At 40.3% G+C, this 21,218-nt stretch overlaps 1 protein-coding gene across 4 annotated transcripts in view; it reads left to right on the forward strand.

The window, feature by feature from the left end:
• Positions 1–13,734, forward strand: part of LOC140131386 (transducin-like enhancer protein 1) — a 37,497-nt gene extending 23,763 nt beyond the window's left edge. For all 4 annotated transcript variants that reach the window (XM_072150891.1, XM_072150892.1, XM_072150890.1 and 1 more), the window contains exons 9-20: positions 275–391; positions 2,623–2,676; positions 2,801–2,953; positions 4,098–4,242; positions 4,917–5,110; positions 5,634–5,710; positions 6,519–6,768; positions 7,551–7,798; positions 9,709–9,856; positions 10,086–10,236; positions 11,365–11,441; positions 12,041–13,734. In XM_072150891.1, coding sequence (XP_072006992.1) covers positions 275–391; positions 2,623–2,676; positions 2,801–2,953; positions 4,098–4,242; positions 4,917–5,110; positions 5,634–5,710; positions 6,519–6,768; positions 7,551–7,798; positions 9,709–9,856; positions 10,086–10,236; positions 11,365–11,441; positions 12,041–12,148 — 1,722 coding nt within the window. In that variant the 3' untranslated portion in view covers positions 12,149–13,734. The remainder of the gene's footprint in view (positions 1–274; positions 392–2,622; positions 2,677–2,800; positions 2,954–4,097; positions 4,243–4,916; positions 5,111–5,633; positions 5,711–6,518; positions 6,769–7,550; positions 7,799–9,708; positions 9,857–10,085; positions 10,237–11,364; positions 11,442–12,040) is intronic.
• Positions 13,735–21,218: the final 7,484 nt, after the last annotated feature.

A 21,218-nucleotide genomic window follows, 5' to 3' on the forward strand; every position in this document is an offset into this window, starting at 1 on the left:
GTGTAATTCCAGTAATGGATTTCAATCTGTGAACAAGGCGTGCAGCTTCTGCAGATAAATCCCGCGCTCATCTGGAAAAACACAGCTACTTTTGTTTTTCAAGATTCAGAATTGAACATTTTATTTTTTAAACTTGTATGATGTATGATGAAAACATTGAAAATGGATGAAAATATGGGTTTGTTGTCCGGCTGCAATCACACTTTAATAAATGAGATTACACTTCTCCTTCCCAGTTACTTTTCAAGTACATTTTATTTTTGTTCTTTTGCAGAGTAATTCTTTGTTGGTTTCCGATAGTCTACGTGGAACAGATAAAAGAAGAAATGGACCAGATTATTCAAATGACCTGAAAAAGAGGAAAGTGGATGATAAGGATTCAAGCCACTATGTAAGTTAATAACCCTTTTCTGATGCATTATGGTGCCTGACTGAAAGTCTTGCATTTATGGAGGAGATTTATCATGAGAGGAATTCAAGTTGTTGCAACACTAGGATTGGCAAATTTTTGGATCAAACTTCTTAGCTAACGGTTGGTTGTGCACAGCCCATTTTGTGTGCAGATATTCTGCATGGTTGCGCTGCATAATAAAGAATCATTTTTGGTTTGAAAAAAGTGAAAAAACTTTCTCAAAGATTGAAAATCAAAATTCAACGATTACATTCTACAAACTGCATTCAATATAATTTAACAAATGTTGCTCCACTCTTTAAACAAAAAAAAAAAATGTAGCATTTAAGCGTTTTACCCAAGCGGGAATCCCACGGCCGTTCAGCATGCGTCATAAATAAGCTGCACTTTTGCTGTGGCTGGAAGGTGGAGCTCACGTGAAGGTTTACTTCTCCACCATGAACTACAGAAATAAGTGACCTGTCAATGTGTTTATGGCATTATCATAAATCCCATACCCTGCATTGCAACTGTATTGCAATGTGGATTTATTGCGCAGCACACCCGTGCATAACGTTGGCTGATATCCGATAAATTTTATTTCGTAGTCTAGGGAATATTCACCCACTCTTGTGTAAACACTCCATGTCACAAGTTTTGCCCAAATTATCACAGAATTGGGTTTTACTACTTTTTGTGCTGGTCAGAATTTTGTGCAGGGAATGATGAATCCCCTCGAGTTTTGTTGGGACTTGGCTTGATGCACACATAGGCTTGCATTTTTGGTATTGCTTCAGCAGGAAGAGAAAAGTCAGTCTTGGATGTGTTTATGTAGTAGCAATTTTGTATAGAAATTAACTGAAAAAAAATTGCTTGGTAATGATCTTGTGTCCATGAAATATGGTTGATGTCAACTTTTTTTTTTTTTCCTTTTAATGATGTATAAATTGTATTTTGAAAAGTTGAATCATTTGACTATTTTTAATATAACAAAAGAATCTGACCCAGACTGAAAATACCCTTTTCTAGAGAGTTACTAATGACTTCCACAATTCTTCAGTCTGAGTCTTGACTATGCAATACAGGCAGCTATAGGAAATGGAAATACTTGGCAGTAGACTTAGGAGATGTACTCTAGCCCCCTGATAACCCTGTCTCACAAAGCAAAGTTATTTCCTGTTTGTCTTTCACAAAGCCAGACACAGTTAACAGTCTTGGTTTTCCGGTTTGAAAGGCAAGCATTTCCAGTAGTATCAGACTCCAGTGCCTAGAGGGACATAGCAGGTCACATTTCTGAAATGTCCTTGATATTCTGCATTTTTAGTCAGTTTAAAATACTGTATAACAAAAAAGGATAAAGGCAATTAATAACTATTAAAATTAGTTTTACTGTGTTTGTTTTGCTGTCTATGCTCATTGTCCATATGCTTTCAGTAAGGCTACCCGCACCCAAACGTGTAATAGTTGGCACATACCAGCCAACCTGTGGTCTGTTTGCAGCCTGTCATCAACTTTGCAGTCGTCTCATACATGTGTTTCTGTGCATAAGCCCATTGAAATACATGGTGCGGTGGCACGTGGCCAAAAACGTGGTTGTGTTACCCAAGTGTCACCTAGAAGCTATTCCTAAAGAATTCCCATACATGCTTTGTTTAGAAGGAAGTTTACTGCATACAGACACCCCTTTAAAGCTTCCGGGAAAAGAAACTGCCCACAAGAGTTATTTTGGGAATATGAATTTGATACAAAAACCCATAATGCTATGAATAAACAAATCTCAATATCCTCACAAAATGGAGCTTATAGTTTGCTTTTGATTCACATAATTTCTAAAGAAGGCATTGCCAACTCCGAAGTGGCTGCCATCTAAAAGTCCCATGATCCCGCAGTTCAGTAACAGCTCCTCCCTCTTATGCTCTCCTCCCAGTAATGATCTAAAACTGTCCTGCTCTTACCATAGTAATGATGTGCAACTGCCATCGCTGCACGTTTTAATGAGCCATTTAAATATGAATTCTGCTTATTCCTGGAATATTCCTTTAAGGGTCAGATTTTAACTGCAGAATTTTGACTGGCAATGTCAATAAATCAATGTTGCTCTAACCTGCTATGGACTGAATATTTTTTTTATTTATTTTTTTTTTATGCCTAAAAATCGGGTTGTTTGCATTTTTCTTCTCCGATGTTGGCAAGAAAAGCTAACGCAAATAGAAATTATTTTTTTCTTACAGGATAGTGATGGGGACAAGAGTGATGATAATTTGGTTGTAGATGTTTCCAATGAGGTAAGTCTCTTTATTCTTTGACAACAAGGGACCCCTAAACTTGTGACTCATTTTGTATGTGTAGCATGTTACTCGTGTACCACAGCATGTTAAATTATTTATTTATTTATTTGCACGTTGACAGGACCCTTCTTCTCCAAGAGCAAGTCCAGCTCATTCACCACGGGAAAATGGAATTGATAAAAGCAGACTAATGAAGAAAGATGCATCAAGCAGTCCAGCGTCTACTGCGTCATCGGGGAGCTCAACATCATTAAAATCTAAAGAAATGAGTATGGTAGGTTGATTCTTAACACTAGGGCTCCACTATGCCAAAGCTGTGGTAGTGTTTTCCTCTATTGTAGAAGGTGAATAGCTGGACTTCTACCTAGATGTCCAGTGTTACTACTGTATATACTCAAGTATAAGCCAAGTTTCAAACTCTGCTTGAGTCAAAGTCCCTACTTTCCTTTCTGACGCTCCCTGCAGGTCATCTCTTCTTCCGCACAGGTCCGTGCGAGGTTGCAGCCCACATACTCTGACGTTAGCCACCGCTGACATTAGTGTGTGTCGGCTGCTGAACAAAAGAGGTGTCAGAAAGGTGAGTATTTTTGTTCTTATATATTTGTTGGACCTACTGGGTGTTGGCTATTTACTTGGGGGCAGGCGGTGACTAAGGCATTTCCCAACCTAGGCTTATACTCAGGCCAATGGGTTTTCCTAGTTTTTTTTGGTGGTAAAATTAAGACTGCATATGTTTGGGTCAGCTTATACTCAATTATATACAGTACCTTCCTTCCAAAGTCTTGCAGATAAAGCATAACATAGCATTTGTTAGCACCATTGAAAATTCTATAAAATGTGTTTGGTGTTTTAATGTTGGGTGCAAAATGATATCTGTCAAATACACTTAAGATCTTATTTATGTATTTTGTGTGTAACATTTTGCTTGTGGGCTAAGTGCAATGCAGTGGAAAAGTAAACCACACAGAACATGGCGTTTGGCTGTGGTTACTGCATTAAGTGATGGCAAATTCTTGAGGCCTTCGTTTTCCACAAGCTTAGTCGGCCAATTGTAAGTGTTTTGGATGTAGAGTGATTCTTGTGCCAGATAGTCCTTAATTTGTGAAGCTCCGTGAAAAGACCACATTGAGGAAATTATATGCAGGCTTAGAAATTAGTTTTAAACAATCTCCTCTATGCGGCTGGAGCTCAAAAAAGTGTGTAACACTTTCTACAGATCTGAGTTTTCGTTTTGGCAGTAGAAATAAAGGTCAACATTTCTTTCTCACAAGTTAATGCTGTCAACATTGTGTGGATTTATGAAAATTGGCTGAAGGATCTGCTAGTAGATGCCCAGTATCCCAGCTGCTGTTGTGATAAATTGTGTAATATGGCCTGGATTAAAAATAATACTCATTTAATTTGTTTAATGATACTAGCATGAAAAAGCCAGCACGCCTGTTCTGAAATCCAGCACGCCAACTCCTCGGAGTGATGTTCCGACTCCCGGCACAAGTGCTACGTCAGGTCTTCGACCTGGACTTGGCAAGCCTCCTTCCATGGACCCTTTGGTTAACCAAGCGGGTAAGAATTTCCTTTTTCTTTTGTTTACATTGCATATGTTAGGTACATAATACCCTATGAATCTTAAATATGTTTTTCTCACGTTTCCACCCATCAAAGGGGCTGATGGCTAACAGATGTTTGCACTCAATTTTCAGCAGCTGCACCACTTTCAGTCCGACTGTTTACATTCGGCTTTATTTTAATTCCAAATACTCCAATTTTCAGAAAGGCAGGCTGTAGATATCCATCTACTTATTTTCAGTGTAATGCCGTTCTCAAACCCATAATTCCCAGTTCCAGTTGGTTAATATTTGCTATATGCATACAGCAAATGAACGCAGCAATGTTTACTTTCACAGGCAAGTCCTTTCATGTAAATCCTTGAAGAAATCTATTTTCCTTTGTGAAGCGACTATTAAAATTCAGGAGTCTGGCCTAGAATAAGATTAATTCCAGATCTCTCAGCCTTTATCTTACAGTTTTGGCACAGGCAAATATATTGCAAACAAAGATCAGGGAGGTTTTTTTTTTTTACGTAAAAGCGGGGCAAAATTCCACTCTAGTGAAAGTCGATCCTCAAGTCTGAAAGGAGGGTGACAATAACACTGGATAAAGAGAAGACTTGCAATCACAGCAGCACATATCCAGAAGAGAAAGCATGTGTATGTGAAACTGTTTTTCTTCCTTTCCAGCTGCTGCTGGCTTGAGGACACCATTAGCAGTTCCAGGCCCCTATGCTACTCCATTTGGTATGGTACCTCATGCTGGAATGAATGGTGAACTTACCAGTCCGGGAGCTGCATATGCCAGTTTACACAACATGTCTCCCCAGATGAGCGCCGCTGCTGCAGCAGCTGCTGTTGTGGCCTATGGCAGATCACCAATGGTAAGTAAAATGTTTCACTGTTTAGTGTTTAGAAATTGACTGCAATCCCTTTGAATGGGTGAAACCTGTGATCTTTTGTATGGCTCCTATGAGAACAGTTTTCCCATATGTGCAAGCACTGCAGCCTCTTCATTCTCTACATCAAACACAGCCGCTTCAGTCGTCATGGTCCCAATATACCCTATGAATAGACCACACTTTTTTTTTTTTTTTTTTTTTTAGGGTTTCTCCTTTTAAACATATTTTTTTTTTAAAAGGTTCAAGCAAATTCCTTGCAGTATGTAGCATTCTCCTTTTCTTTGTGTAGCCATGACCAAAATCTGTAGTCTGGTCTAAAAACTATTTTATATATTATGCTTGCCAAACCACAGGATGCCTACAACATGAAGAATACCTCTGCATGCAAAGTGATTTGTGTATTCTCTTCACTTAAACTGCATTTTAAAGCATACCATTACTAGAACATTAATGAATTTCGACTTCTTCTGAAAGTATCAACCATTTTCTCTTTAAATTTGTACAGGTTGGCTTTGAAACTCCTCCTCATATGAGAGTACCAGGAATGCCTCCAAACCTTGCTGGAATCCCAGGAGGAAAGCCGTATGTATACATTTATTCATCTTCTTGATGTTGCCTATTCGAGGTTCCCAGTGTGGCTATGTCTTTTGCCTTAATACAGGCAAGATGTTGGAGCAGTAGTATAACCGATTACAGTATACTTGTTCTGTCAGCAGGCGGTATGTTATAGATTAATCTTATCTATCTAAAATCTTTTTATTTTTGCAAGTTGAGTAGCGCCTCTGCTTAGTGATGCGTTGTGGGAACTGTAGGGCAATGATGGAAGCGAAACCAAATTTGTTGCTAGTCAAAATTGTAGCTGGTGAGACTTCCAAAAAGTAGCATAATGCACAGAAAATTTGCTGTTGTAATCAACCTTAACAATTATAATAAAAGAAAGCCACATGACTGACCAAAATAATCTCTGTGCAGTTCTTTATGAAACAGATTAACTACATTAATACTTTGCAGTTAAAGGTTACTAGTCATGTAGTGTTAGAATTAATGTGTAGAATGGAGGTTTGAATGTTGAATATCACACTAGATGGAACTGCTGCTTTAGTGTTGTCCACTCTAGAAGAGGTAAATGGTGTTGGTGCCCAGTTATAAGGAAAGGGCTTTTGGTGTCAGTTGTGAGAATAAGTGGAAGCACAGTTGTCCTAGAAGATGTATGTCCGAAGTAATGTTTCCAACTATGAATTGTTTTCTGAAACCATATATAATCAATGTGAATTGTTTTCCTGCATGTGTGTTCCAGTTCATCAAGGGCACCATGCCATTATAACAGATGTCGACTTGTGCTACAATTTGGGTCTTCCTTGCCTCATTCTTTAATCTTATGTTTCCCCAGAGCTTATTCATTTCACGTTACTGCAGACGGTCAGATGCAGCCAGTTCCGTTCCCTCCTGATGCCCTGATCGGCCCCGGGATCCCTCGGCATGCACGGCAGATAAACACACTAAATCACGGGGAAGTGGTTTGTGCCGTCACCATCAGCAACCCCACAAGACACGTGTACACTGGTGGAAAAGGATGTGTAAAAGTCTGGGACATAAGCCAACCTGGAAACAAAAGCCCTGTCTCTCAGCTGGACTGCTTGGTAAGTGAGCAGGAACTTGTCTTCTAGAAAACTCCTCCTTGGAGAATGTAGAAGGAAATGGCTTTCTGCTCTTGAGCATGTGCTATTCTACAGCATTAAACTCTGCCAGAATAAGCTTTATTGGTTGGCTACATAAGTAAAGGTATTTTGGCACAGGATAGTTTTATTTTCTTCCAGTTTCTTCCAGTCCATGCTTAATATTGCTTTTGCCAGCACTTCTACTCAAACATCTGTGTGTAGTTCTCCAGGTGTGATCCTGAGGCAAAGTATAGTATGCTTAGCTATTCACACTGGCATGAGAATTGTATACAAGCTGCTTACCATCACTTTGTCTCTTGTTCAGCTCCTCCTAAGTACTACATCATGGAGCGATAGTCAAAAGAATTGATTCTTGTGCATTGTAGCCAGAGTGTCAGGGATCTTCACTGTGTGTGTTGACTCTGCTTGTTTGCCAAGTAGGTGGTTGGAAATTGTTAGATGACGGTTATGAAAAATAATCTTGGGACTTGGCGTTGCTACGATGAGTGTTTACCTAGACTTCGCCAGTCATACATGTACAGACTGCCTTTGTCATTAGTTTGACAGAATGTAGCTGTGCAAATAAGAATGTACTATTTATAACATTAGAATAGTAAATAAGCACAGAAATAACAGCCCTAAAGTTTTCTACAAGCTTTATACTTCCACTCCAGGGCAAGTGGTTTATTCAGACTGAAGTCATGTATATTATGTTTTTGAAATTTAAAAATCCTAACTTTATTTATTTTTTTTCTCTTCTATAGAACAGAGATAACTATATCAGGTCATGTAAATTGCTACCTGATGGGTGCACTCTTATTGTTGGAGGGGAAGCCAGCACGTTATCCATATGGGACCTGGCAGCACCCACCCCACGTATAAAGGCAGAGTTGACATCATCTGCTCCTGCCTGCTATGCCCTGGCCATCAGCCCCGATTCCAAAGTCTGCTTCTCCTGCTGTAGTGATGGCAACATTGCTGTGTGGGACTTGCACAATCAGACCCTTGTAAGGTGAGTTGTATCAACCTGCAAAAAAAATACTTGTGGCCTACAGTCTAGTCCTTATGTTGGCCAGTGTGTGTTTTTGATTTATACATATTTTTGAAAAGGAAGTGTTTGAATTAAATACAATCCTGTTTGCAAGTTGTTTGGATGTTTCCATGAATTGTTCTTTAAGCGGTTGATACCTTAATTCTTTGGTCACATTCAATTCTTAGAGCTTATGTTGGGATATTTTTCATAACAATATTTACATCATGAAGCGACATGGTAAATGCAGTAAATCATAGTAACCATTTTTAAAGGACCCATCTTGTCTGTTTCAGTAATCCGGCCTACTTCAACCTTGCAATGTGTTAGTTAATTGACCACTAGATGTTACTGTTGCTTTTATGACATTTCACTGACTGTTTTGTGAGTGGACCTCGCCGATCAATGACAGACGTTCCTGTGTATATGGCCTCATACTATCCAAAGACTGCCTGGGCCACAAATGTGTATAAATATAGGACCTACTGTCTCTTGCAGCTCGGGCTGTTGGAAGCCTTGTGCATGAGCCCATGGAAAGAAATGGGGTAATTTGGGACAGCACATGGGCCCCATTTCACTTTCGTCTGAAGAACATGCCTAAAACCCCTAGTTGGTTTATCGTTCTCTTTAAGATGTAATGCTGCAATGCAGAGTAATACACCAGTTTGTTTTTGGGGAATACAATTCTTTAAGTTACAAAATTTGAAACCAGAAGAGATTTGGCTTTCTAGAAGAATGGATACTCATTAAGCTTAGCTGCATGTGCTGTGCATCATGGTCAGTTTTGCTTGCTCTAGTTGAGATAAGTGGTTTCACTGTAGTTACAATACTCTGTCTCAATTCTGAGAATATAGTGTTGTGTTGCTAGATAAGGTGCTGTGTTATTTTGTTTTTGTTTTTTTTATACTTTAAGCCAAAGTAGTAGCTTCTTTTTCCAGAGAACTAGTAGATGGGAAGCCCGATTTCTCTTTAAATAATGACCGATATATTACGATGCCTTTCCAGGAGGGTAATGTCCTTTTATTTAAAGGGAAATACTGACCTAAAGTTCCTGGGAAGTGACCTTTTGTATTTCATGTTCCATGACCCCGGCGGTTTGAATATCTTAATACCAGCAGTCAATGCCAAAAGGGTTAAACAAGGCTTAGCAGGGATTTTTATTTAATTGCTCTTAGAGCTAGGTTGTATGTAGCTCACATCTTTCTGAATCCTATTAGGTTGGCAAACCTGCTTGTATAGAAGGCCAGCAAACTATTCTGTCTGGAATAAATCCATGAGGCTTTACAGGCTGTTTGGCAGGCACATGACAGATTTGGGACTCTGATAATTCTCCGCCCAACCTTCAGATGTAATTTTAAGCAAGCGCAGTCAGTGTCCTCTTGGCAGCAACTCAGCCCCCCCCCCACACTCACACACACCTTTACCCAATGTCCTGAGTGTCTCATAGTAAGAATAGTGTGAGCTGTAAAATACTAACAGACTTTTATAATGTGTATTGTAATTCTTCCTCTTTTTTTATTCTACTGAATACTTTTTGACAGAAATAACTTTTTAAGCAAAATTACAGGTCATGCTGTATTCTGCCCATGGGTATTTTCACCCATGTGGTAAGGTGCTGACAAGTTTAGGGATCTTATACTACACTCTTTCATAAAGTAATTGAGAGTATTTGGAGAAATAAGCGTTTCTGTAAAATTGCGTATTAAGACTAGTAGCCTCTTGAACTTGGAATAATGCTTGTAGTTTAGATTTGCTAGGATGAGGAGTGGGGTTCCATTTCACTGGATTTACAAGAGATGACACATGTAGGGAAAGTCGAAAACTAACAACGTAGTAATGTTTACCTTGGCTACTGGCAGGAAATCATTATTCAGTTGTGTTTGTCTTATCAGGCAATTCCAGGGCCACACAGATGGAGCCAGCTGTATTGACATTTCTAATGATGGTACCAAGCTCTGGACTGGAGGGTTGGACAACACTGTACGATCGTGGGATCTACGTGAAGGCCGACAGCTCCAGCAACATGACTTCACTTCACAGGTAACTAATTGTTTTGTTTGGATTTCTATTCTAATTATTTTTTTCACACTTAAATTTTTAGTCAGCATGACGTGTATATCCATAGATTTTGCTGACCACGCTTTAGGCAGCTAGCACTGATTTTTAAACGTCTGACATTTTTCGATGGAGATCTTAGATTTATAGCGCTTGAATTTTCTTAGAGTAATTGATTTACTATGATGTGATTTTTGATGCTTTGTATTTTTAGATCTTCTCTCTTGGATACTGTCCAACTGGTGAATGGCTTGCAGTAGGAATGGAGAGCAGTAATGTGGAAGTTCTGCATGTAAATAAGCCTGACAAATATCAGCTGCACCTTCATGAGAGCTGTGTGTTGTCCCTCAAGTTTGCCTATTGTGGTAAGCAAATTTTAAGATGATTCCTGTATTTATCTCATACTAGTAAGTTTGGTACAGTTGATGACTACATTGGAGCCAACACGGAGGACAAAATGTCTCTGAAATTGTATGGGGTTCCAGTTAAGTGTAGTTATAGAACGCTTTGAGTCAATCCTCTTTGTACACTGTCTCAAGACATTCTTAGTCTTAGGGTGATGCTACACATCCCATTTTTGGACTCTTTTAAAGCATGCGTTTTCAGTCCCTTTAAAAACGCATGCATTTTTTTAAACTCCTCCATTTTACCATGCGTTTGGCTGCTTTGCACTTGTTTCTCTATTAAGATAAACAGGTTCAAAGCAGCCACATGGTAAATAGTAAAAAACGGATACGTTTTAAAAAATGGTCTGAAAACACATGCTTTAAAACGGTCTTAAAACGGGACTTGTGGCATCACCCTCATATTGCACCAGATTTGTCACTTTCTGATGCTGGGTTAGAAGTCAGTTATTAGCATAGTATAATAGTCTTGTTGTATACCATTTATTAGTTGGACTTTCCAAGAAACTATCTGCCTCCAATGAATTGATGTAGAATGCCTTGGTAAACACACCCTCTCTTCACTTTCACATGCTAAGTCACATGCTAAGCTTGTTGGAGTGTTACTTTTAAAAGATTGTTAAAAGTGGTACAAAGCACAAATTTTATGCTGTGCACAGGCACGTCACCTGTGATACATTTCTAAAGTTACATTGTTGCTCAGATACCACCCATGGACGTGTATGGTTATACTGTTTCATGATCACCACGGGCATGCTTTCGATTACTGTAAAAATACACCACTGGATGTCCAATTTACAGTACCATCACCCCCCACCCTCTTCCCCCGTCTACACTTGGGTAAGGTGCAATTCTAGTATTATATTGCATCCCCGAAAGATCTAAGAAATGGGCATGTTGAAATCCACCAATTGCTGTTAGGTTTTCCCTCCAACATGTTTTTACACATTGGGAAATCATTTTACACATCATGATTGGGTGGTGCAGCTTGAATTAACATGTTTATTTACAGTTTTGTTCACAAATTCCTGCAAATATACATTTTTTTTATTTGGCCCAATGTGGTAATTTGTTTTTACTTTACTTCAGGTAAATGGTTTGTGAGTACAGGGAAAGATAACCTCCTCAATGCATGGCGCACTCCTTATGGAGCCAGTATTTTCCAGGTATGTCAATACACTATGTTATAACTTTTAATGTGGTTTTTGTTGGTTCCTGAATGGATAAAGTTAACAGAGCTTCGATACACTTGTTGTGCTAATTTTAAAAATAAGTGAGGCCTATTGCATAGGGCCATCTTTGGCGTGACCAATTGGGCCAGAGCAATCTGGATTAACAAAGCTGGCCTGACATGCTACTTTCAGACTTGCTGCTCTGAACATAGTAAAGCAAAACTGATCATTAAAACCAAACTTTGTTTTGCTCTATGGTCCTTAGGACTTATTCATATGACCATTTGCTCACCCAGCCCAGATCCTGAGTATTGCACATGGCCCGGGGGGGGTGAGCTCATCCCTCTCCTGTCCATTGAAAGCTGACTAGTTCACAGTACGGCAAGTTACTGTGTGCCCACCACACAGTGGCCGGGTGAATAAGACCTTACACGGTCACCATGCCTTACATCGTTTCACAGAATCCTAGGTAGTTTGTGTTTTGTGGTGTATTCCCCCTCCTACAACTACTGCCAATGTTAGGCAGATGTTGGGATGTGGTTAATATTCTTTATAAAGTGTGAATTAATCCCTTCTCAATTCTCTCCACACAGTCCAAAGAATCCTCATCTGTTCTTAGCTGTGATATCTCTGTGGATGACAAATACATTGTCACTGGATCTGGGGACAAGAAGGCCACAGTCTATGAAGTAATCTACTGAAAGTGACTGAAGTTCTTTGAAAGACTTTCTGGGCCAAAATCCACTTGTTTGTGTAGACTTGGCAAGGCTCTTCTAAATGAAGAAAAGTGGCTTTTTTAACATGGATATTAAACTCTCTACTTGTGTATACAAAACTTTAAAAAGGGGCTATGGTGTGTGTGCACTGATGGCTTGGAACAAATTGAAGTGAAGAGAAGATGGACATTAAATGTCTTAATGTGTCTGCTGATTTTTTTTTTTTTTAATTTTTTTTTTCTCCTCCCTACTTGTATTTTTCAATAATTTGACTTGTGTTAATGCACAGAGATTCTACAAATGGACAATTTACTGAACTCTTGAAATACAAGCTCCTGTCCTTAAAGACCCTCCCCACTTTTTTATTGTATTTTTTTTTTTTTTTTGAAGGTCAAGTTTTTGTATAAAATGTAAATATATTTGTTTTCCTACAGTAACGGCTTTAGTACAAACTGCATTTTTTTTATTGTCAAATATGTAAATTGATACCCATGATGTATATAGGATTTGTAATTACTCGGTAAGGATGTGAAGGTCTATTTTCCTTTTGGTACACTGTAATAGGTATAGTGAAGTTGTAAATGTTGTATAATGCAGCTGCAATGAACTGTCATCTGTGTGAATAGGCTGCTAGCTCAAATGACCTATATCCTGTATCTCATACCTTTTCTATATCTCAATCTGCTTGTAACTTGACTAATTTACCTACAATGGAGGTCTTCCTGCTAACTCTTACATTCAGGAAATACTTTCTTCTTGCACAAAACTGAGCTACAGTCCTTTGCTGGAACTAATGAAGAGTCCAAGTCTGTACATGGACAATGAGATGCATTTTTAAGACTAGAAATGTGCTCATTCATATTTTTATGTGGATGGGTGCTTTTATTTAGTGGCACCTTTCTGACTCCATGGTAAATGTACACTTCTCGGGATACTATTCAGTTTGACATTTTTTTTTTTTTTGGATATTTATGCCTTTTTTTCCTTCTATGGTATATTATCAATCATAATGTTTCATGTTTATATATAGAGGCATGCAGAATATGGTGTTCTGTTGCTCTAGATAAAATGCAGAACAAATTGAAACCTGTACAATGAATCTTCCTCAATAATAGATGCATGTATAGAAGGCCCCCTGCAGATCTTGGAATATATACTTTGAGTCTAGGTTCCTCACGCAAGAATAGATGAGACTCTAATGCAGTTGTTACATCGTAGCCTCTAGGCTATAAAGTAGCATAGAAACAATGGTTGTTTTTGCATCCCTTTTTACTTTTGCAACATCACAATCTTTGTGGTATGGCTACTCCAGCAAGACCTTTCATATACTGAGCCTCGAATTAAGGAAACTTAAATTTTTTATTTTTGCAAAGTGACCATTTCTTTCAGTGTGGTGGAGTCTTTCAACTGATTTATTTATTTTGAAATTAACAAATTAGAGGTTAATAATCCTAATGCCATTTCTGCCTCCAATGAGATGGGATACATCATTCAGTGGTTTTATGAAATAACTTTTGTTAATGAGGTATGAGCTTCATTAGTATGTCCGAATAAACCTTTATACACTGTATTTTTGTTTTTCTTTATTAGAACATTCTATTTGTAAGATTGGTAAAACCTGAAACAGTGCCACAGTACCTCCTGTGGTTGTGCTGAGTTGACCTTAGATCACCACATATAATACTCTATGGTGATCTAAGTATTTTGCAGAAAGTGTTTCAAGGAGCTGCTGCTGAGTTTTCATAAAGCTTTTCCAATGTGTTCTCAGTGCAAAACAGTGTGGGTTTTAAATAAAACTGCAGCAAATAATTCCAGGGAAAGTTTCTATATAGTGTGTGTATATGTAATTTTTTTGTACCAGTCCTGAGTTACTACTTGTAGTTCAGGGCTACTTGGACTAATCTGTAGGAAGCCGCATAGAAGTCACCTAGCTCTTCTTGCAAGTTAAATGTCAATAGGGAAAAGCTGCAATATGAAGACTGTTCCTCCCTTACAAGAAGCAATGTGCAATGACCTAACATAGAAGAGAAACTTGGTACAAAGTACTTTTTTTAGAATAGCTATCAGAAAAGGTGAAAATCCTGGTGCTGTGATTATAAACATTCATGTTTATCCATTTTAAAATGACAGAAGTACTAGAATATCATGTCAACTACAAGTGGTAATGCTGATAACAAAAGCTGGAGAATAATGCAACTAGAGCATGGACCATGCTGTGGGAAAAGTGACTAGGCTGTTATCCACCACCTACTCAATAAAGAGAATGGAGCTCCAATGGACAAGACAGCTTCTTTGGTATTGTAAAAAACTTTTAGATTGAAATATGTCTAAGCTTTCTTTTTGATTTTGTCTTGTAATTTCCTTTAGATTTATAGTTCTCAATTGACCTGTATTTCCACATGTTAGCATACCTTTAGGCTTTACACAAACTTTTGCAATTTCTGGGTCATGTGCCATTGCTTCCTGCCCAAAGGTTATCGGTAGGTGAGTGGTGCTTGCACTACCTACACCTGCTTATAAAAATAGGACATGCTCTATAATTCACTGGCTGCACATTCATGTGGTAAGACACACTGCATGCATCACACCATGACTATGCACAATGGAAACTGTGTGCCCTGAGCTAGTCCCCCGTGAAGCTGATGGTTGAAGTTTATCATAGTTTATATGGTTGAAAAAAGACAAGTCCATCAAGTTCAACTAAGGAAGAGATTGGATGAGAAAGGGAGTTAGGGGAAACAATTCTATATTAAAAAAATTCTGTTAATCCAGATTGACAGTTCTCATAGTAAAAAAAGCCCTGCTGCCTCTGGTGATTAAACCTTGTTTTCTCCAGATGGAGGCAGTGCCCCCTTGTCATTTGATTTAGTCTGAAACAATTTACCACCACATTTTTTGTATGGACCTTTCATAAATTTATATAATTTAATCATGTCCCCTTGTAGTCGTCTCTTTTCCAGACTAAATCTAGTTTTAATCTTTCCTTCATACCCCTTATCATTTTTGTGGCTCTCCGTTGAACCCTCTCCAGCTCCAGGGCATTCTTTTTATGGACCGGTGCCCAGAACTGGACAGCATATTCCGGGTGAGGCCCAACCAATGTCTTGTATAGTGGTAATATTACATCCCTATCGTAAGAGTCCATACCACATTTGACAAGTCATGACAAGATTCTACTTGCTTTAGAGGTAGCTGATTGACATTGCATGCTGTTATTTCAATTTATCATCTACTAGTACCCCCAGGTCCTTCTCTACAAGGGACTGTCCCAGATTTACTCCCCCAAGGACATATTTTGCTTTGAATTATTAGCCTCCAAGTGCATAACCTTACATTTATCCACATTGAACTTCATTTGGCAAGTGGATGACCAAACATTCAGTTTGTCCAAGTCACCCTGCAGCCTATGAACATCCTCCATATAATGTATTACACTACACAGCTTGGTGTCATCTGCAAAAATACACAGTGCTATTAATTCCTACCTCTATCATTCATAAATATATTAAATAGTAGTGGGCCAAGCACAGAACCCTGAGGTACACCACTCCTAACTGGTGACCATTCCGAGTAGGAATCATTGACCACAACTCTCTGGATACGATCCTTCAGCCAGTTCTCAATCCAATTGCAAATGAATCCTGCCAAACCTTATTTTACCCATCAGGCGTCTATGTGGGACAGTGTCAAATGCCTTTGCAAAGTCCAAGAACACAATATCCACAGCAGCTCTTACATCCAGGCATCTGCTCACCTCTTCATAGAAGCAGATCAGGTTAGTTTGACAACTTCTATTCTCAGTAAACCCATGCTGGCTGTCACAAATATAGTCTTTTTACTAACCCTTCCAATATTTCCCCACAATGGAAGTTAATCTTACAGGCCTGTAATTGCCTGGTGAAGTTCTAGAGTCCTTTTTATATATTGGCACCAGACATTACGGAATCCCTGATGGTTTTAGACAGTGGTACAGCAATAACAGAACTGAGTTCTTTAAGAACCCTGGTGTGTGACCCATCTGGTCCACAAGCCTTGTACACATTGATTTTATTGAGCTTACCACTAGCTGCTTTGGCTTATCTGCACTCCCATCCACCTTACTACTGGTCTAGTTCCCCGGCTGTTAGGGAGAGCGGGATCTACTAGGGCTGCCATTGCTGACACTGACGTCCTTACATCATTGCACAATTTAGCAATTTTGCTCGATGTTCAGAGTCGGAATTGGCCTTCCTTTTCTTGGACCCCTTTTTATACCTCTATTTACCGTAACCCGGCTACCCACCTGGACCTGCTGGTTTTCCTCTCCACCCTCCACTTCTATCCCTCTTATTGCTTGCTCAGTGAGCAGCATACTCCTCTCAAGATTGTCCATTGCTCGCAGACGTGCAATATCTTCCTCCAGATCTCTAACACGAGCTTACAGTAGAAAAATGTGGGCACATCTGTCGCAGTGGTATACACCCTGGAACTCCTGCTCCAGCAGTGTATAGATATGTATACATACAGTGTGCATTGTAGTATACCCCCAATCTTGCTAGCCATATCCTAGTTACAATTGGAGAAAATAAACATCACTCGATGTTTCGGAGTATATGGGTACACAAGTAGGCTACTACACCATATTTCTCACCGTAATATCTTTTCTATATCCTAGTTACAAAACTGTGAGGAGTGTCTAATGAAGAGATATAAAATGAGAATTACTTACAGTTCTGTGGACTCCTCTTTTTCAAACTCTGCTTGTTTAAACTCCACTTATGTTCACAAGCCACTTAGAAATACAAGCCAAAATGAGCAAGCTCATGAAGATAAATCTTTCCCGTTTGAAATATCTTTAGCAGGACCAATAAGTCTAAGCCTGAATTCTTGAGTAACGTGTGTAATGTGTAAAAAAAAAAAAAGTGCCATGTTTAGGCACCTTTATGACATGAAAAGGGTGTGCAACAAAATTTATTTGGGCGCTTTAAATTAGATCATCTAACAGATGTAAATTACAAATAATCATTGAGCATCAGACACTGGTAATTCTGGCTAGTAGTACGATAGTAGTTATACTCTTCGCTGATCAGATGTGTGACACATTGATAAATCTCCCCCAATGTGTTCATAAAGTTGACCTTTCAATGGCTTGGAGTTGTAGAATATGCCAAGACTAATATTCCTTTGCCTAATATAATAGGCTGATATTACTTCATGGATTGAGAGCGTTTTCCTTAACCTCAGAAAGTTACATATATAAATAGTAATGTCAACCCTTTGGGTGTTCAAAAGGTTGGGTCCAAATTCTGATACAACAAATGCAAATGAGAGTATGGCATTTTTTTTTCTAAATTTAATGGTTATCCATGGAGGCTTGGATGACTTTCATCTGCACCTTTCTACATCTGCCCAGACAAATTTTTGTCTTTTCTTGAAAAGAAGTATTACTTTTGTTGTGCCCAATATCCTTTTATGTGCAAGAACATTTTCTAATAAGGCTTAGATACAGTAGAGAATATTGGGCAACTTTTTCCCTCTTTATTTCCTTTGTCTTCCCTTTAGCAAAATGTACTGTGCTGATGAAGAGTCATGTTACTGTGTTGCAAGTTACACCTTCTATATTGAAATAACCTTACACAACCAAATAGAGGGACATTGGATCTGGTAAGACCCAAATCACACATTGCAGCATCAAATATTGTTATACGGCTAATAACAGGAGTGCTGTTACATTATTTGCATCTTCATAAGCTTTGTTTGTTTGTTATTTGACATAAAACAACTAACTTGGATTAAAGCATCAGTCAACTCTTGGACAGTCTGGTGCAATAGGGCATTGGTGGATGGAACAAGACATGATATGCTTGATTAGATTTGGGTCTGGGGAACAGGCAGGCCAGTCCATGGCATCAATGCCTTCATCGTGCATCGGAAGGAACCCAGGACCTGCATGTTATCTCATAATGGTTCCGAGCATCTCATTCTGCTAACAAAGCGCACCTCTTCCTAGTACGAGAGGGACGAGGCTCCTACAACATTACTGATGTTACAGGCAGCAAACACTTCTCCAAGGCGTCTCCAAACCCTGTAATGTCTGTTGCATGTTCCTATTCTGAATTTGCTTTCATCTTAAAAGAGCAAGGGGCACCAATGTCGAATCAGCCAATCATGATGTTGATCTGTTTGCACAACACCAACTTCTGGATGTTGGGCCCTCATTCCAATCTCATGGAGTGGCCTGGGGAGGTCATTTTTCTGGGCTCTGGCACTGCTCCCAACTCTTTCTCTTTGTACAAAGGTGGAGATAGCAGTCCTGCTGCTGGGTTTTTGAGACCCTACATCTGGTTGTCTGCTCCATCCTCAGGAGAAATTGATTCACAATCGGTGTTGATTCATGGCAGAACAGGTTGATTGCACAGAAGTGTCAGATGTCACATGTACTTTTTTGGAATTGTGCTTCTAGCGTTTTTCTTTTTTTTCTACCAGTCAGATGTGCATTAGAAGGATTGCCTTTTTAATACTTTAGAATTATTGCCTTTATTGATTTCACAATTCTTTAACCCTTTACCAACGTCACACGTCGGCTGCCGCTGTATGGAGAGGGCCCATGGGCCAAGCCCTCTCCATACAAGGTGGGTAAAACCAGCAATCGTTGCTAACCCTTCAATCGTCAAAGCAACTGAAGGATTAAAAAGCCTGTGTCCTGTAAGCGCTGCCATATTGGATCCCTGTGATGTCAGAGATCTGTTACTATGACATGACAAGCAGGTATAGTAGGCCTTTGAGACCTGGACCGAGGTAGGCCCCGCAATCCTCGGCGTCGCCAGTATATGACCAGCCCCAGGGTCAGACTCGGTCCCAGCCTCCACCAAGTTAAGTGTAGTAGCGTTCTAATAAGTTTGGGATATGGCGGGTGAGGGGAATGTAAACAGATGCGCAAGAAGCGCTGAAATAATATCCGTAAATGGTAAAAGTTTGGCAGTATATTTTGTGGATTACACAGCAGTGTAATCAACAGATGCGCAAGAAGCGCTGAAATAATATCGGTTAATCATAAAAGTTTGCCAGTATATTTTGTGGATAACACAGCAGGGTGGCGACAAAGTTAACAACTTTGATGTGGAATCCATGAAAACAACCCAAATTTCTGCCTGACACACCTCGTTTGATAAGGGGACGATGTATGGAGGCAGCTATATGGACGAATTTTGGAGGTAGCAATGGAGACAACGTGTGGAGGCTGCTATGGAGACAATTTAATTTGGATAGTGCCTGTATGTGGCAGTCCAAAAAAGTTTTCAAACCAGAGGAGCAGGTAGGTGACCCTCCAGAAAAATTGAATAGATTGAGTGCCTGTATGTGGCAGTCCCAAAAATTGTTTAAAACAGAGGACCCGGTAGTTGGCCCTCCAGAAAAATTAAATGCATAAAGTACTATAGCTAGAGCCAGTGGGCCCTGTCAAAAATAGCCAGTTTCCTCTGCTTTAGTGTACAAAGAGGAGGAGAAGGAGGAAAATGAGGAGGAGGAGTGCATAAATTATTCAGGTTGAGCTTCTTTCACCTGGTGGAGATTGGAAATTATGAGAAATCCAGGCTTTATTCATCTTAATAAGCGTCAGCCTGTCAGCGCTGTCAGTCGACAGGCGTGTACGCTTATCGGTGATGATGCCACCAGCTGCACTGAAAACCCGCTCGGACAACACGCTAGCGGCAGGGCAGGCAAGAACCTTCAAGGCGTACAGCGCCAGTTCGTGCCACATGTCCAGCTTTGAAACCCAGTAGTTGTAGGGAGCTGTGTGATCATTTAGGACCATGGTATGGTCAGCTACGTACTCCCTCACCATCTTTCTGTAAAGATCAGCCCTACTCTGCCGAGACTGGGGACAGGTGACAGTGTCTTGCTGGGGTGACATAAAGCTGGCAAAAGCCTTGTAAAGCGTACCCTTGCCAGTGCTGGACAAGCTGCCTGCTCGCCTACTCTCCCTCGCTACTTGTCCCGCAGAACTACGCACTCTGCCGCTAGCACTGTCAGAAGGGAAATACTGTTTCAGCTTGTGCACCAGGGCCTGCTGGTATTCATGCATTCTCACACTCCTTTCCTCTCCAGGGATGAGAGTGGAAAGATTTTGCTTGTACCGTGGGTCCAGGAGAGTGAATACCCAGTAATCGGTGCTGGAATAAATTCTTTGAACACGAGGGTCACGGGATAGGCAGCCTAGCATGAAATCTGCCATATGCGCCAGAGTCCCAACTCGCAAGAATTCACTCCCCTCACTGGCCTGACTGCCCATTTCCTCCTCCTCCAACTCCTCCAACTCCTCTTCTTCTGCCCATACACGCTGAACAGTGAAGGACTGAACAATGGTCCCCTCTTCTGTCTCGCCAACATTCTCCTCCTCTTCCTCCTCATCCTCCTCCACCTCCTCCGATATGCGCTGAGAAACAGACCTGAGGGTGCTTTGGCTATCAACAAGGGAATCTTCTTCCCCCGTCTCTTGTGACGAGCTCAAAGCTTCCGACTTCATGCTGATCAGAGAGTTTTTCAACAGGCCAAGCAGCGGGATGGTGAGGCTGATGATGGCGGCATCGCCACTGACCATCTGTGTTGACTCCTCGAAGTTACTCAGCACCTGACAGATATCAGACATCCACGTCCACTCCTCATTGTAGACTTGAGGAAGCTGACTGACCTGACTACCAGTTCTGGTGGAAGTTGACATCTGGCAGTTTACAATCGCTCTGCGCTGCTGGTAAACTCTGGATAACATGGTTAATGTTGAATTCCACCTCGTGGGCATGTCGCACAACAGTCGGTGAGCGGGCAGTTGGAGGCGGCCCTGAGAGTGGCAGCATCTGTGCTGGACTTCCTGAAATGCGCACAGATGCGGCGCACCTTCGTGAGCAAATCAGACAGATTGGGGTATGTCTTGAGGAAACGCTGAACTATCAGATTTAACACATGGGCCAGGCATGGCACATGTGTCAGTCTGCCGAGTTGCAGAGCCGCCACCAGGTTACGGCCGTTGTCACACACAACCATGCCTGGCTTCAGGTTCAGCGGTGCCAGCCACAGATCA

Source organism: Engystomops pustulosus, chromosome 1 (assembly GCF_040894005.1).
Source record: "Engystomops pustulosus chromosome 1, aEngPut4.maternal, whole genome shotgun sequence".
In the NCBI taxonomy this organism is placed as follows: Eukaryota; Metazoa; Chordata; class Amphibia; order Anura; family Leptodactylidae; genus Engystomops; species Engystomops pustulosus.